The sequence below is a fragment of the Mytilus galloprovincialis genome, chromosome 10 (genome assembly GCF_965363235.1).
Source record: "Mytilus galloprovincialis chromosome 10, xbMytGall1.hap1.1, whole genome shotgun sequence".
NCBI classification, from domain to species: domain Eukaryota; kingdom Metazoa; phylum Mollusca; class Bivalvia; order Mytilida; family Mytilidae; genus Mytilus; species Mytilus galloprovincialis.
This window is the reverse complement of record NC_134847.1, coordinates 67,342,372-67,358,756: the sequence shown is the minus strand read 5'-3', so window position 1 is coordinate 67,358,756 and position 16,385 is coordinate 67,342,372. Positions and strand designations below refer to the sequence as shown.

The 16,385-nt window shown below is 32.3% G+C and overlaps 1 protein-coding gene across 1 annotated transcript; it reads left to right on the top strand.

Moving 5' to 3' along the window:
• The first annotated feature begins 2,020 nt into the window (after positions 1-2,020).
• On the top strand, positions 2,021-16,146 carry LOC143048186 (sialate O-acetylesterase-like). Its single transcript, XM_076221714.1, has 9 exons — positions 2,021-2,168; positions 3,985-4,307; positions 4,772-4,910; positions 5,315-5,501; positions 6,465-6,550; positions 9,788-9,918; positions 10,716-10,879; positions 15,083-15,284; positions 15,774-16,146. The coding sequence occupies exons 1-9, from the start codon at positions 2,084-2,086 to the stop codon at positions 16,071-16,073; spliced, it is 1,617 nt and encodes a 538-aa protein (XP_076077829.1). The 5' UTR covers positions 2,021-2,083; the 3' UTR covers positions 16,074-16,146.
• The last annotated feature ends 239 nt before the right edge of the window (positions 16,147-16,385 follow it).

Here is a 16,385-nt window from a genome sequence, read left to right as displayed (position 1 = left end):
TAGGGGTAAAATGCAGTTTTTGGCTTATAACTCAAAAACCAAAGCATTTAGAGCAAATCTGACATGGGGAAAATTGTTCATCCTGTCAAAATCTATCTGCCCTGAAATTTTCAGATGAATCGGACAACCTGTTGTTGGGTTGCTGCCCCTGAATTGGTAGTTTTAAGGAAATTTTGCTGTTTTTGGTTATTATCTTGAATATTATTATAGATAGAGATAAACTGTAAACAGCAATAATGTACAGCAAAGTAAGACCTAAAAAGAAGTCAACATGACCAAAATGGTCAATTGACCCCTAAGGAGTTATTGCCCTTTATATAGTCATTTTTTTTTAACAATTTTCACAAAATTTGTAAAATTTTACTAACATTTTCCACTGTAACTACTGGGTCAAGTTCAGTATAGATAGAGATAATTGTAAGCAGCAAGAATGTTCAGTAAAGTAAGATCTACAAACACATCACCATCACCAAACCACAATTTTGTCTTGAATCCATCTGTGTCCTTTGTTTAGTATTCACATAGACCAAGGTGAGCGACACAGGCTCTTTAGAGCCTCTAGTTTATTATACGAAGGTGGTTTTCTATTATACGAAGGAGGTTTTCTATTATACGGAGGTTGTTTTCTATTATACGATGGTGGTTTTCTATTATACGAAGGTGTTTTTCTATTATACAAAGGTGGTTTTCTATAATATACGATGGTGGTTTTCTATTATACGATGGTGGTTTTCTATTATACGAAGGTGGTTTTCTATGGTTTTCTTCGTATAATAAAAAAACACCTTCGTATAATAGAAAAGCACCTTCGTATAATAAAAACCCACCTTATTATGATGAAAACAGACACATAAGACAGCTATGGCGTTCCATAGTTCATGATTTCGTATAATCACATAAAGGGTTTAAAAGTCACCAAAACAGAAAAGCCAACCACGGGCAATTGTGTATTACCGCACAACATATAGACAGACATAAATAATCAATTAATGAATGATTTTGAACCACTTTCAAATATGTCAATTTAGGAACTCGACTAACATTTACATATATAACGGTCATGTCAATGTATGGAACTCAACTAATAACATCTACATGTATAACGTTAAATGGAAACAAATATCACAGGAAAAAAGTATACTGTTTAAATGTAGTCAAATATTTTAGGGGAGGGTTTGTTGCCGACAAACATGTTTAACACGCCACATGCTGTATGTGTTTATCCCTAATCAAGAGCATGAAACTCAATGGTTTTTATGTGTTGTTGTATATCATATTTGTTTACATTTATTTTTTTGGCACATAAATAAAGCAGATGCGGTATGGGTTTTGCTCATTGTTGAAATTCAAAACCCAATTCAATTTTGGAAGATTTGATCTTTAACAAAACAGAACCAACATTCAAGTAGAATCCGGATAATACAGATGCGTTCAAACGACAGTTTCAAAAGATATGATCTAAATATGTAAACGACAAATTTTCACTAAGTTTCAGATATCCAGAAATTAGTAACTGTTTGAATATCTATATTTATTTCTCAATATTATTAATATCCTTAACATAAAAAAGGATACTTCTGTAAGGAAAAAGAACGAAGCGATGTTCCAAATGTTAACGAAAATTTATCAAAAACAAATAATTATTGATATTGGCACTCTGCCTATTTTAGAATACACTGGCATGCATATCATATCAAGATTAAATACGAAATGTGCCTATTCCTTAAAATAATGTAAAATTTGTAGATGTTGACGCTGTAAAGTTTTTTTTCAATTGCAATTTAGGAACATTCTACAACAGGACGAGCATAATTTAAAGTAAGTAAAGGTGTTACTTTGCAAATTTATTTATTTACAATATGTATTTTAAATTTTACTTCAGTTTCGACTGAACAGAAAATTACAATAAACAACATAAACTAAAATCAGTATATTCAATTAATAACTCAAAAGTGAATAGTTTTCAATTTAAAAATAGTAACATAATCACCGATACAAGGTCGATTAACCACACTTAAATATATCTATCATGATAAACAGATAAACTCAAATCTATGTGTGTAGCTGATGTCACACGACAAAGATGCGAATTCTTCTTAAAATTTCGTTGATCATATTTTGCTGTGCAATTGTGTCCAGTTGTATGAGAAGCACAAGGAGAAAAGACGGTGAGGTTTTAATTTTCACACACAAAGCTTAAGAAGAAAACATATTGTTCAGTCATGAAATATTTATATTTCACGTTGATATATATTTTTTTAGTTCCCCCTTTTTTCCCCGATATAGACAATGTTGTCACAGAGTAAATAAGTGTGACAAAATTCGTGTCCGCAATCTTTTTTTTGTATCAAATCCATCATTAAAAAATCCCGTTTTTGATTGTTTGTTTAATCTATGATTTCTCAGTCAATTGTATTAATTTTATTTTAAAATTACACTCAGGTCTGTCCTTGGTGTCTTTTTTGTTGTGGAGGATGTTCTTTAGTTTCCTGCCATGTCCGGTATGTTTCTTTTGTTGTTTTTGTTTGTTTATCAGATGTCTTTCTTCTATGTATTAATTTGATGAGTTCAAATATCCCTTATCAGCCTATTTTTATGCCCCGATAATGGGCATTATGTTTTCTGGTCTGTGCGTCTGTTTGTTCGTTCGTTCGTCCGTCTGTCCCGCTTCAGGTAAAAGTTTTTGGTCAAGGTAGTTTTTGATGAAGTTGAAGTCCAATCAACTTGAAACTTAGTATACATGTTCCTTATGATATGATCTTTCCAATTTTTAATGCCAAATAAGAGTTTTTACCCCATTTTCACGGTCCACTGAACATAGAAAATGATAATGCGGATGGGGCATCCGAGTACTAGGGACACATTCTTGTTATAGTTTTTTTATGATGTATTGTTACACTACTGTCCAAATTTAGGGGAGGGTTGTCGCCATCAATTTTTTTTAACCCGCCACATTTTGTATGTGCCTGTCCCAAGTCAGACCTCTGTAATTCACTCAGTTGTTGTCGTTTGTTGCATGCTGTATATTACATTTGTTTTTTGTTTATTAATTTGTACATAGATCGTTAGCTTACCTCGTTTGATGTTTTTTTACAATTGTCATTTCGGGTCCTTTTTAGGTGATCACGCAGTATGGGTTTTCTCTTTGGAAAGGGACATGCGGTCGCTTACAATTGCTTACACCCACTTCATTTGAACTCTAAATATCCTTATTTTTATAAACATGTTTTCCCCTTGTTTTTATGAACATGACCCGCAATACAACAGCTACATATACTAGTCAACAAAAGAAACAATACTCGACTTTGAAATAAAATTTATCAAAAAATATTTAATATAAAACAATATGCGATACACTGTTTTAAAAAGCTTTCATTTGCAATGTATGCACATATGGTAATGAAAATCAAAATCTGTCAAAAAGTTACTAAATTCTGTGTAAACGATCATAGGAAAGTTGGATAATAATTCGACACTAATAAGTACTAAATGAATTTTCAAATTTGTTTAAAATTATCCAATATGCTAATCAAGTTAAGTTCATGTTGTAACTAATGGGTTGAAATATTGGTTTTTTTTTAATTTTTGGTAAAAAAAGTGTTTTTTGAAATCTCATAAAATGCAAAAAAAATAAATTTCTTCGTCTCAAATCAATGCTTTAGAAACGGAAACAACACACTGTAAATTTGGAACCTTTCGGATAAGTTTTAAGATCATTACCGTTTTTTTAAAATTCACTTTACACATACTGTATATGGTAAATCAAATGATAATGTATACATTTTAACGATTTTCTGTCAGGAGACACTAAATAGCTATTGACATTTTGCAGTAGTTATTGAAACCAAGATCGTCATAAAAGTCATATGATGCACATCTTCTTGGAAATTTTGGTTCTTTAAATTCCTTAGAGAGACACATGTGAACTATTCAGGTTATTGGAGCCTCTAGTTATTTTTGGTGAAGATTTTTTTTGTACTTTAGTTGGAATCTTTACATTCTCATTTGCTGCATACTATGGAGATAATATGGTTCTACAGAAAGCTCCACAGGCTGCCATTGTATGGGGATATGGTGAACAAGTTGGTAGTGATGTAGTTGTTACTGGATTCGATCATGAAGCCGTTACCACTACTGTAACAGAACTAAATACATGGAGTGTTAAGTTACCACCTATAAAGGACACTAACTCTACCTACACCATTACGGCAAAGTCACAAAATAAAAGCATTATGTTAAAAAATGTCTTGTTTGGTGACATCTGGATATGTTCCGGTCAAAGCAATATGGTCTTCACACTTGATATGGTATGTACTACTCTAGTGCTTAACTTGCGTTTATTTGTACATCGATCTGAATTACTGGTCTTGTTTTTCTGATTTCCAATCATATACATATAATAATAATAATAATTTATTTTATTAAAGTGTCACATACTTGTCTACAGATTTTTATACAGTTATATAATATACATTGCACAAATAAAATAAGACAAATACCCCGCCTAAATAGGCTTATGAGACACTATTGAATAATAGACACCTGTCTATAGTAATTATTTAGGATTGTGGTTTGATGGAATTGTTTTTTGTTTTTGTTTTGCTGTTTGGTTGCTTCTCTCTTTGATGTATAACATATTTTTTTTATATATCTTTTATTATATTGTACATTCTGTACTAGTATAGGTCAATACTATATAATTCTTTCAAAACACAAATGAAGATAGAAATTCATAAATATGATATGTTCAATATGTGTTTAAAAAATTCAGGCCAATGATGCACAAGCTGAAATGCAGGAAGCAAAGAACTACTCGCATATCAGGGTTTTTACAGCCTCTCAAGAAACATCTGATACACCACTCACAGATCTAAAAGGAGTTGCAGAGCCATGGTCGATTCCGAGCCAAGGTATTTGCGGTGATTTTTGAGAATGTATATTATAATAAACACAATTCTATGATCAGTTCAATTGTAAAATAATGCCATTGTTAATAAAGGAAAAAAACACCCTTGTTTTCTAAAACCGTTAGTTAAATTGCTCAAATAGATTGATTTTCCTTTTTAAATTAGGTTCAAAGCTATAACCCTAGTATTGATTTCATACATCAATACAAAACATCATAAGACCAATGAGATAGCCTTTTAATTAGCTCATGTGTAGCAGAACGTAATCAGAGATCAATATTTTAATTAGATTGGACACTTTTTATTCCTGCAAAACATTTGACGACTTGCATTTCTTATTCAATATTGAACATTCAACAAATGTACATCAATTTAGTCTCTAATCAAAGATTTAAAAAATACTCCAGATACCGTAGGACATAAACCATGGACTTATTTCTCTGCCGTTTGCTGGTTGTATGGCAAGCTTCTTTACCAGAACAGAGGATATCCTATTGGTCTTATTACATCAGCATGGGGTGGTACAGCTATTGAACTGTGGTCATCGGCTAATGCCTTAGCTAAGTGCGGTATAAAGGAAGGAAAACAAGAAAAGTAAGAAATATAACTATATCAATACCGTCAAAGAAAAAAAATCATTAAAAATTGTTCTATCGTGTAATAGTGTAAAGTAAAATCACAAAAATACTGTACTCCGAGGAAAATGAAATCGGAAGCTCCCTAAGTGTGAAAAAACTTGACATTTGCATTTACTGCTCCTACTGTAGAACTAAAATGTAGATGTCCTTGAACTGCAAAATATTAAAAAAAAATATGGAAGCTTATAGTAAAATTACATACAAAGGCTTGGAAGATAAGATTCTTTGAATGGCATATTATATTTACGAAAGAAATGTAATTTGGAGAGTATTTATAAATTGCAAACATATAAGAACTGTTTATATTTTTACAATATTTAAAAGTTCAGAACGCACAAAATATATAGTATACATTTGAAGAAATGTGCTTACATGTCTTACATGTTCACAAATGTTTTGTGAAGTAAACTTTGAAGTCGGCATTATCATCATGTGTTTGTTTGCATGCATTTTGAATTCAACTAGGTATAATTATTCATATCGTAAAATTGTCTAATATATTTCTGTTTTATTCAGTTTCGATAGCTATGATCCCTACACAAAAAAAAAACTGTTTGTCGATTACACATTGGGTTCGACTCAATATTTTGACCTATTTTTCTGTACTTAAAAATCACCCAGAAAAAATGTAAACAGCCTAAAACTGGGTTTACATACTATATCATACTATTCATCTTTATTCATAGAAATGGTATTTTTCTTTTCTATAAGAGACAACTATTCAATGAACGTATATAATAACTTGTTTCTCTTCACTTTAAATTCTATGCTCCATGTGCTTATCTGATTTTTACATAGTGGCTGATAAAATTAAAATATCATATGGTCATTATAGATTCATTTAATATTTGCTTGGGAGGATTTGGACTGTTTTAAAATAGCTACGATTACATGTATTATAATACGTTAATAATTGTAGCCTTACTCTAACACATTCATCTCTTTGGAATGCAATGATGGCGCCATTTACAAGATTGACCATATATGGTGTTGTTTGGTATCAAGGTAAACTAAATTCTTAGATTTTTTAAAAATACATTCTTACTTCCTCGTAGTCTTACAGCCGATTCCATAGAATGTGTATCTAAAGGTAATATCTTTGGTTAGCTTGCTTGCTAGCTGAAGCGTGAAATCATTACTAGGTTAGGTATACTACCCTCCGTTTGAAGTAGCTTAGTCCTACAGACAGACAGACTGGTTATCTGTTGGACTTCTGTACTCTTAATGGAGGGTAGTTTACCTAACCTAATAATGATTTCACGGTTCAGTTAGCAAGCAAGCTAACCAAAGATATTACCTTTAGATACAAACTCTATGAAATCGGCTGTAAATTACACGATTTACTGCATTGACCTGTACTAAAGGAGAATCTGGAAAATCACCGTTAAACCGTACCATGTTATATTTTCGAAAACATGCGCTTCAAAGTAAGTAATGCCATAAAAAAGACATATTTTAAAGCTTTGATTTATAATAATGGGTCTTTTTTTTTTTTAGCTCACCTGGCCCGAAGGGCCAAGTGAGCTTTTCTCATCACTTGGCGTCCGGCGTCGTCCGTCGTCGTCCGTCGTCCGTCGTCGTCCGTCGTCGTTAACTTTTACAAAAATCTTCTCCTCTGAAACTACTGGGCCAAATTGAACCAAACTTGGCCACAATCATCATTGGGGTATCTAGTTTAAAAAATGTGTGGCGTGACCCGGTCAACCAACCAAGATGGCCGCCATGGCTAAAAATAGAACATAGGGGTAAAATGCAGTTTTTGGCTTATAACTCAAAAACCAAAGCATTTAGAGGAAATCTGACATGGGGTAAATATGTTTATCAGGTCAAGATCTATCTGCCCTGAAATTTTCAGATGAATCGGTCAACCCGTTGTTGGGTTGCTGCCCCTGAATTGGTCATTTTGAGGAAATTTTGCTGTTTTTGGTTATTATCTTGAATATTATTACAGATAGAGATAAACTGTAAACAGCAATAATGTTCGGCAAAGTTAGATTTACAAGTAAGTCAACATGACCGAAATGGTCAGTTGACCCCTTTAGGAGTTATTGCCCTTTATAGTCAATTTTTAACCATTTTTCATAAATCTAAGTAATCTTTTACAAAAATCTTCTCCTCTGAAACTACTGGGCCAAATTAATCCAAACTTGGCCACAATCATCTTTGGGGTATCTAGTTTAAAAAATGTGTGGCGTGACCCGGTCAACCAACCAAGATGGCCGCCACGGCTAAAAATAGAACATAGGGGTAAAATGCAGTTTTTGGCTTATAACTCAAAAACCAAAGCATTTAGAGGAAATCTGATGTGGGGTAAAAATGTTTATCAGGTCAAGATCTATCTGCCCTGAAATTTTCAGATGAATCGGTCAACCTGTTGTTGGGTTGCTGCCCCTGAATTGGTAATTTTGAGGAAATTTTGCCGTTTTTGGTTATTATCTTGAATATTATTATAGATAGAGATAAACTGTAAACAGCAATAATGTTCAACAAAGTTAGATTTACAAATAAGTCAACATGACCGAAATGGTCAGTTGACCCCTTAAGGAGTTATTGCCCTTTATAGTCAATTTTTAACCATTTTTCATAAATCTAAGTAATCTTTTACAAAACTCTTCTCCTCTGAAACTAATGGGCCAAATTAATCCAAAGTTGGCCACAATCATCTTTGGGGTATCTAGTTTAAAAAATGTGTGGCGTGACCCGGTCAACCAACCAAGATGGCCACCACGGCTAAAAATAGAACATAGGGGTAAAATGCAGTTTTTGGTTTATAACTCAAAAACCAATACATTTAGAGGAAATCTGACGGAGTAAAAATGTTTATCAGGTCAAGATCTATCTGACCTGAAATTTTCAGATGAATCGGTCAACCTGTTGTTGGATTGCTGCCCCTGAATTGGTAATTTTGAGGAAATTTTGCCGTTTTTGGTTATTATCTTGAATATTATTATAGATAGAGATAAACTGTAAACAGCAATAATGTTCATCAAAGTAAGATTTACAAATAAGTCAACATGACCGAAATGGTCAGTTGACCCCTTTAGGAGTTATTGCCCTTTATAGTCAATTTTTAACCATTTTTCGTAAATCTTAGTTATCTTTTACAAAAATCTTCTCCTCTGAAACTACTGGGCCAAATTAATTCAAACTTGGCCACAATCATCTTTGAGGTACCTTGTTTGAAAAATGTGTCCGATGACCTGGCCATCCAACCAAGATGGCCACCACGGCTAAAAATAGAACGGGTAAAATGTAGTTTTTTGCTTACAACTCTGAAACCAAATCATTTAGAGGAAATCTGACAAGGAGTTAAATTGTCAATCAAGTCAATATATATCTGCCCTGAAATATTCAAATGAATTGGACAACCGGTTGTTGGGTTGCTGCCCTCCAATTGGTAATTTTTAAAGAAATTTTGCTGTTTTTGGTTATTATCTTGAATACTATTATAGATAGCGATAAACTGTAAACAGCGATAATGTTCATCAAAGTAAGATCTACAAATAAGTCCACATGACCTAAATGGTCAATTGATCCCTTAAGGAGTTATTGCCCTTTATAGTCAATTTTTAACAATTTTCATTAATTTGGTAAATTTATGTAAATTTTTACCAAATATTTTTCTCTGTTACTAATGGGCAAAGTTCATTATAGATATAATTGTAAGAAGCAAGAATGTTCAGTAAAGTAAGAACTTCAAACACATCACCATCACCAAAATACAATTTTGTCATGAATCCATTTGTGTCCTTTGTTTAATATGCACATAGACCAAGGTGAGCGACACAGGCTCTTTAGAGCCTCTAGTTATTGTTATCATGCACCATTTTCTTATGTTTTATATTTACGCATAAATATGATACACACCAATTCTTATTTTTTATTTATATAGTATATGTTGATTGAAGGTCACCATGATTCGAAAGCCTTTTGAAAGCAAATGAAAATTATAAAGTTAAAGCCGCAAAGTTTACTAAAAACGAGTCCTGAAATTTGGTGTCTAAAATTTCAGACAAATAATAAAATTAATTGGAGTTAAAGACATACATTCATTATGTCCCAAAATATCTTCAATATCGATCTTTGGATTGGTCGTTGTCCTTTTGACACATTCCCCGTATCGTTGTCTCTTTAACACATTCCCCGTATCAATTTTGTTTTCTGTAGTATTTAAAAAAAAAAACCACCTTTCATACGTTTGTTTAAAATAGGTTAAACTATTCATTTCAATCTTTTTTACAGGAGAGGCTAACGCCGGCAGTCCAGATACATATAACTGTACTTTTCCTGAAATGATTGCAGATTGGAGGAAACAATTTACCACGAATTCTGATGGTCAAACAAATAGCCTATTTCCTTTCGGATTTGTTCAGGTATAAAATTAAAGTCAAATGTGTATCTTTGTTTCTGTTCGCAGGAAAATTCGAATGTTTCCATATAAAATCATCATTGGCAGTTATGTCTGATTTTTAACGGTATAACTTTTGATGTAACATATAGATAATACTTTTTTTTCAGAAACTGTGAACAAAATAGCTGATAAATTCATGAAGCTAGTTAATACCACTATGAAAAGTATTTTTTTTTATAGTTTAAAATCGTTCTTTGTACACATAGCAATATGAACAATACAGTTTTACGAACGTTAATTATGATAGCTTCAACAAATGTCTGCTGTTTTACGAACATACGTTATTCATAGCTTAACAAATGTCTGCTGTTTTACGAACATACGTCATTCATAGCTTAACAAATGTCTGCTATTTACGAACATACGTTATTCATAGCTTAACAAATGTCTGCTGTTTTACGAACATACGTCATAGGTTTACAAATGTCTGCTGTTTGACGAATATACGTCATTCAGAGCTTAACAAATGTCAGCTGTTTTAAGAATATACGTTATTCATAGCTTAACAAATGTCTGCTGTTTTACGAACATACGTCATTCATAGGTTTACAAATGTCTGCTGTTTGACGAACATACGTCATTCATAGCTTAACAAATATATGCTGTTTTAAGAATATACGTTATTCATAGCTTAACAAATGTCTGCTGTTTTACGAACATATGTCATTCATAGTTTAACAAATGTCTGCTGTTCTTATTATTTGTTTTTTGCATTCGCATATCAATAATCGCATTTATAACCTTATAATTACTTTTAAGCTAGCACCAAACAGAGATCGATCAAAATACGACATTTCAACTGGATTCCCTGATATAAGATGGCACCAAACAGCAGACATGGGATATGTCCCTAACTATTATATGAGTAATGTTTTTATGGCCGTTGCTATGGATCTACCAGATTTTTCATCCCCATATGGAAGGTATTAACATTAAGATTTAATTTGGCGAGTTTCTTTTTTAATCTTCATTATTTCTCTAAAGCGCAATCTGACCATTTGTATATTATTCTTTATTCTATAAGTATGGTATACTCGACAACTAAAACGCATATAAGGGGAAAAGAGGAAATTTCATTACATTATACGTCTAGTATCTCTTAGGAACAGGAACTAATGAAAGATATTCATGTCTAACGTCTTTTATACAGGGCCTTTAAGTTATTGTATAAAGGCAGTGGCGTAGCTTGCATGTATGCTCAGATGCTCAAGCATCCACATCATTTTGACAGGAATAAAAATATAAATAAAGATATGTTCGCAACAGTTAAACTTGGAGGTATCCGTATGTAACAAGGGTTAGGATATGAGGATAACATCCATGTTTCATCTGAAATTGAGCCTAGCGGAGCGATGGCTTCTACAACTGACTAACAACATAACTGACAACTAAACCACCATATCCTGATATCGTTTCCTGTGACATGAAAGACGACGTGAAAAAAAAACTAATCTGTAATAGAGTGTGATCATTCCTAGGCTTATCAGTAAATTACAGTTTCTATCTAGGTCCACATATTAATTTTATTTTCAACAAAAGAACAAAGTTCCTTTGTCCCCTCTGGGAACAGTATATCTAACGGGAATTGAATCTCGTACGCTTTTCAGTATAAAATTATTGAAATCCCGTACTACACGGGCATAATGTATTGTATGGAGTGGAGTGTTGGAGTGGAGTATTGGAGTGGAGTGTTGGAGTGAACTTTTGGAGTGAGATTTTGGAGTGAAATTTTTGGAGTGAGATTTTGGAGTGAAATTTGATGAAAAAGTTTGTAGTGAATAATTTAAAAACAAACCATACTGAAATAGAAATAAAAAAATGCATGCAGTGAAGTATTCGAATAATAATGTTTCGAATAATAATGTGAACGACCTCATATCAACAGTCCTTTATAAACAATTTCAAATTCTCCTGATCTACTGATGCATAACTAAGAGTTATATAATTATTTAGCATTGTGATTTCCCAATCTCTTAAGAATCTGGCAGCATCCTCATTAGGAGAATTTTACATGCTCGTGTATTAGGTTTAGTCCCCATTTCCATTCTTTATTATATTATATTATTTTGTGAAATGAACAAAAAATCTTCACATTATCATGTTTAAAAGTATCATATTTATTGTTTTTACACTGTTGTTTTTAGTTTTTTAAATGATTTACAAATTAATTGACTTGAGCTTCTGTTTAAATAAAAAAGAATGTTTAAATGTTTTCAACAATGATGAAAGTATTTTCATTTTCTGAATTTTAATGTAGATGAAATTTGGATTTATGAAAAAATAAGTTATTAATTGGTATTACCTAGCTATCATTTCGGTATCAATAGAACACAATAATAAAAGATGAACTGCAATTACAGTGTTATTTCCTGGATTTACATTGAGAAAATATTGTTACACCTGGGGTGTGTGGTTAAACCTTCGTAGCAGGCTGAGCTATAAATATAAATATAAGACATAGGTAATATGGTAATTTTTGATACAGGCACTGGTATAGATACATCAATAGTAATATAATATCATATATATATATATGATAAATCTCCAATATGTGGATACATATTAACAAGAGAGATTGGTAAAATTTCAATATTTATAAAACTATTTAGTTGTAGTTATAAGGCATATAATAATTATGGTCTCAATAAAATATATAAGTCTTGAGATTCATTACGTATGTTGGTTGAAGGAACCGCATTTAATAAAAGTTGAAAATAAATGAACCAACGACTAACGTTGTTGTCAAATCTATAAAAGATATTGTTGAAAATCTATATAGGAAAAAAGAAATAGATTCACAAACTTATAATTTCTTGAGGAATAATAATGAATCAAAACACGGACACATGTACCTTCTTCCAAAAGTTCATAAAATTAATCTAGAAATAATTAATGAGGCATTCCGAACTGGTCAAATAGTTGGAAACATAAACATTCCTTACCGACCAATCATCAATAAGTGTAACTCTCCCACGAGACGCATTGAAAGATTACTGGGTCTAATCTTAAAACCATTATTGAAGAGGCATAACTTTTACATTCAATATACAAAAGACTTCATTAATAAAATAGAGTCACACGAGGTCACAAAAGAATGCATCCTTATTGCCTATGATGTAACGTCGATGTACACAACTATGAACATTGATAACTTAGAAGAAACAGTTATCAATTCATTAGAATCAATTGACTCACAAGAATATAGTTTCCGCAGATTTTACTATAATGTTCTTTAAACGGTTGCAGTATTTCTTTGCGTGTGAACTGGGTTATCACAGGTTTCAGGTAATAATATATTATGCAAATCATTTGCGGGTTGTACCAATATAGAAAATAATTTTAAAATATGTGATATTGAAAATTTTTACTTTATAAAAGAAAAAAAGAAAATGAATATACAGATAAAAGAAATTATGCAAGAAAATTATAAAAAACTGTTTTTAAAAAAATTGAATTGAAATAATTATTCATGATTATCTGTTATCAAAATTTAAATCAATATTTAGCACTGTAATTTTTCTTTCTTTATTTTTAATGAATACATGTTCAAAATTAAACAAAACATTTAACCCCCTAACATTCTACTACTTCTAGAATAATATACTATATACTCTAAATTTTCACCAAAAAAAAAATCACTCCAAAATCTCACTCCAAAAATTTCACTCCAAAATCTCACTCCAAAATCTCACTCCAACACTCCACTCCAATACTCCACTCCAACACTCCACTCCATAAAATACATTATGCCTACTACACGAGACTTCGCAAGATTATAATATATATATATATGTTCCTGGTCCCCTGCATTGCACATATTTTATGTAACCAATGAACAAGAGCAATAACTAATAAAAATTAATGTTTTTCCTTTTCCTTTTATTTTTAATGGAGAAATAAAAGCTTTAGAGAAAATGCAATGGGATTTCCGTTATAATTTATATTTCAAAAGGTCAAAGCTTAGGACTTATTTTCGAAATTGTCATTGCTGATGATATAAAAATCTGGCAAGAATTGTACACATGAGAGTGCAAACAAAACCGGATGGACGGACACCAGGTATTTCGATGATTTCCCCTGCGACGCGTTAATGGGGTCACTTCAGTTCCTATATTCCGAAGGGCCGCTGTGATAGGGCCGTTTTTTGAGAAATGCTAGGAGAGACAACAAATGGAAGTTTTTAACGACCTTGACTGGCTATACAGCCCTTGCACGGTCGGCCACTAGGAACGGGGATCACTTCAGTTCCTTAATACAGAAGTGCCGCTGTGATTGCTGTGATGGGGCCATTTATGAGATGTCAAATATTAAGATTCGTGGGAAACTTTTACATCAAATAAATAAATTATGAATTACATTCAGTTTCGAGAATTTCGAGAAAACATTAAAATTATGTTTGAAATATGATTATATGAATTGGTCGGTATTTTGAAATTAAACAAAAATCTAACCAGTGTCGGATTCTATTGGAGCAAATGTGCTTACAGGAACAATGTCTGTAAAAATATAATTTTCTGCATAAAATAGTCCAAAAAAAAATTCGCCTCGCTCCGCTCGGCAAAGGCATCCACATCATTTCAACCCTGGCTACGCCACTGAAAGGGGTGTATTAAACTATCACCAGCCATCGTACATTAATTAAATAGAATCATTCATTAGGAGGCGGTACCCGGTACTTTTACCCTCCTATGCTATTGACAAGTACCGCCTAAATGTAGAAATTTTTATATAAGATATTCATGGAATAAATTGAAAAGTACCACCTAGAAACGTGGAAAGTACCAGTCAAATTGAAAGATAATGAAACCCCTGCGATTTCCATAACAGCGTATAGACAACCGCAATATTTATGTTATAAAAATACTGAATTATTTGTTAACTTGATTGACTGTCATTGGATATCAGTCTGTCAGAGGCCTTCCAATGGGGATTTTAACAGAATGAAAGAGTAAAGTACATGCAGGTGCACGAGAAGAAAAATGTTTAAGCATTTAACATTTAAATCAACACACAAGGTAACTGGTTTAGTCAATTGATAACCTCAGCGCGTCAAGAAATGGTCTTGTCTACGCTGTTATGAAAATGATTCTATAAAGTTTGTTTTTCATCTCGTATTGATATTTCAGTATACATCCTCGATATAAACAGGACGTTGCAAGTCGTCTGCTGACTTCAGCTTTAGCTGTTGCGTACAATAAGCATACCAATATAAGATATCAAGGACCGCAGCCAGATGGGTATTCACTTCACGCAGGAGATAAAACTATACGAATTGGATACGATAATAGAAGTACACATTTGGATATAAGATCGATGGAAGGGTTTGAGGTAGAACAATTAAATCATCTTAACTGTTATTTTAAAAAAAAAGATTTATATAACTTCAAACTTCATCCAGTAAAAAGTACTCCTAGCATTATTAAGTGCCGGAAATAATTTTTCTCGACTGTATTCCTCCTTGTGGTTTAATTTCAGCAAGCTGAGTTAGTGCCTTATTAGAGTTTTTGCTGCATTGGTTATATGATATATATTTATAGATTATATTGTTGCAATTATCTTCGTTGCAACTTTAAATCCGTCAAATCTGACGCCAACTTTTTTAAATCAAAAGCAATGACTGAAACATCACACGTTCTTCTATATGATAACATGAAAAAGAGAGATTCAATATTCTATAATTTCTCGTACCATGTACGCTAAATTTTTGTTGGTTAAGCACGATTCAAGATATATTATATAAAACCTTTTCTGATAACAGAAGTTACTCCGACTTCTAACATTATAGTCTTTCTTACACTTTTTGCAAACGTTTTGCAGGTGTGCTGTTCAACAAACAACAGATCTGTCTGCAATAAGTTCGACAACTCTTCTCGGTGGATGCCAGCACCGATAGTTGAGTATGATGCATTTTCCGTAAGAGTTTGGTATGCTGCATGTGCTGACAACGAACACGTTGTAGGACTACGTTATGAATGGAGAGAGTCCCCGTGTGATCTGTTTAGATGTGCTATTTACAGCAAGGAAAATGGCCTACCTGCTCCTCCAATGATAACAGTCGGTACTTTTGGAAACAATAAGTATAACAGAATAAGAGCAAGAAAGCGAGTTACGTATTAAACAATACTAAATATATTGTATATTTAATATATTTTATTCTCTTGTATAATATAAAAATAAACGTTAAAATGCACACATCGTTATTTCATCTGAATAAAAAATGTGTTTTACCATAGATTGGCTTAAATATTCGATATATATTCGATATATATTTTAGTGTCATGCTGAAAAACCTGACAGTATATCAATTATCATCAGCCTTGAATGTAACCTTTGGATTACACAAGATCTCTTAAAACTTGAAATTTAATTTTCATCAGTATTGCAAATGTCACTTAAAAGAAAAAAGACAAACCCAGCGAATGTACTGTT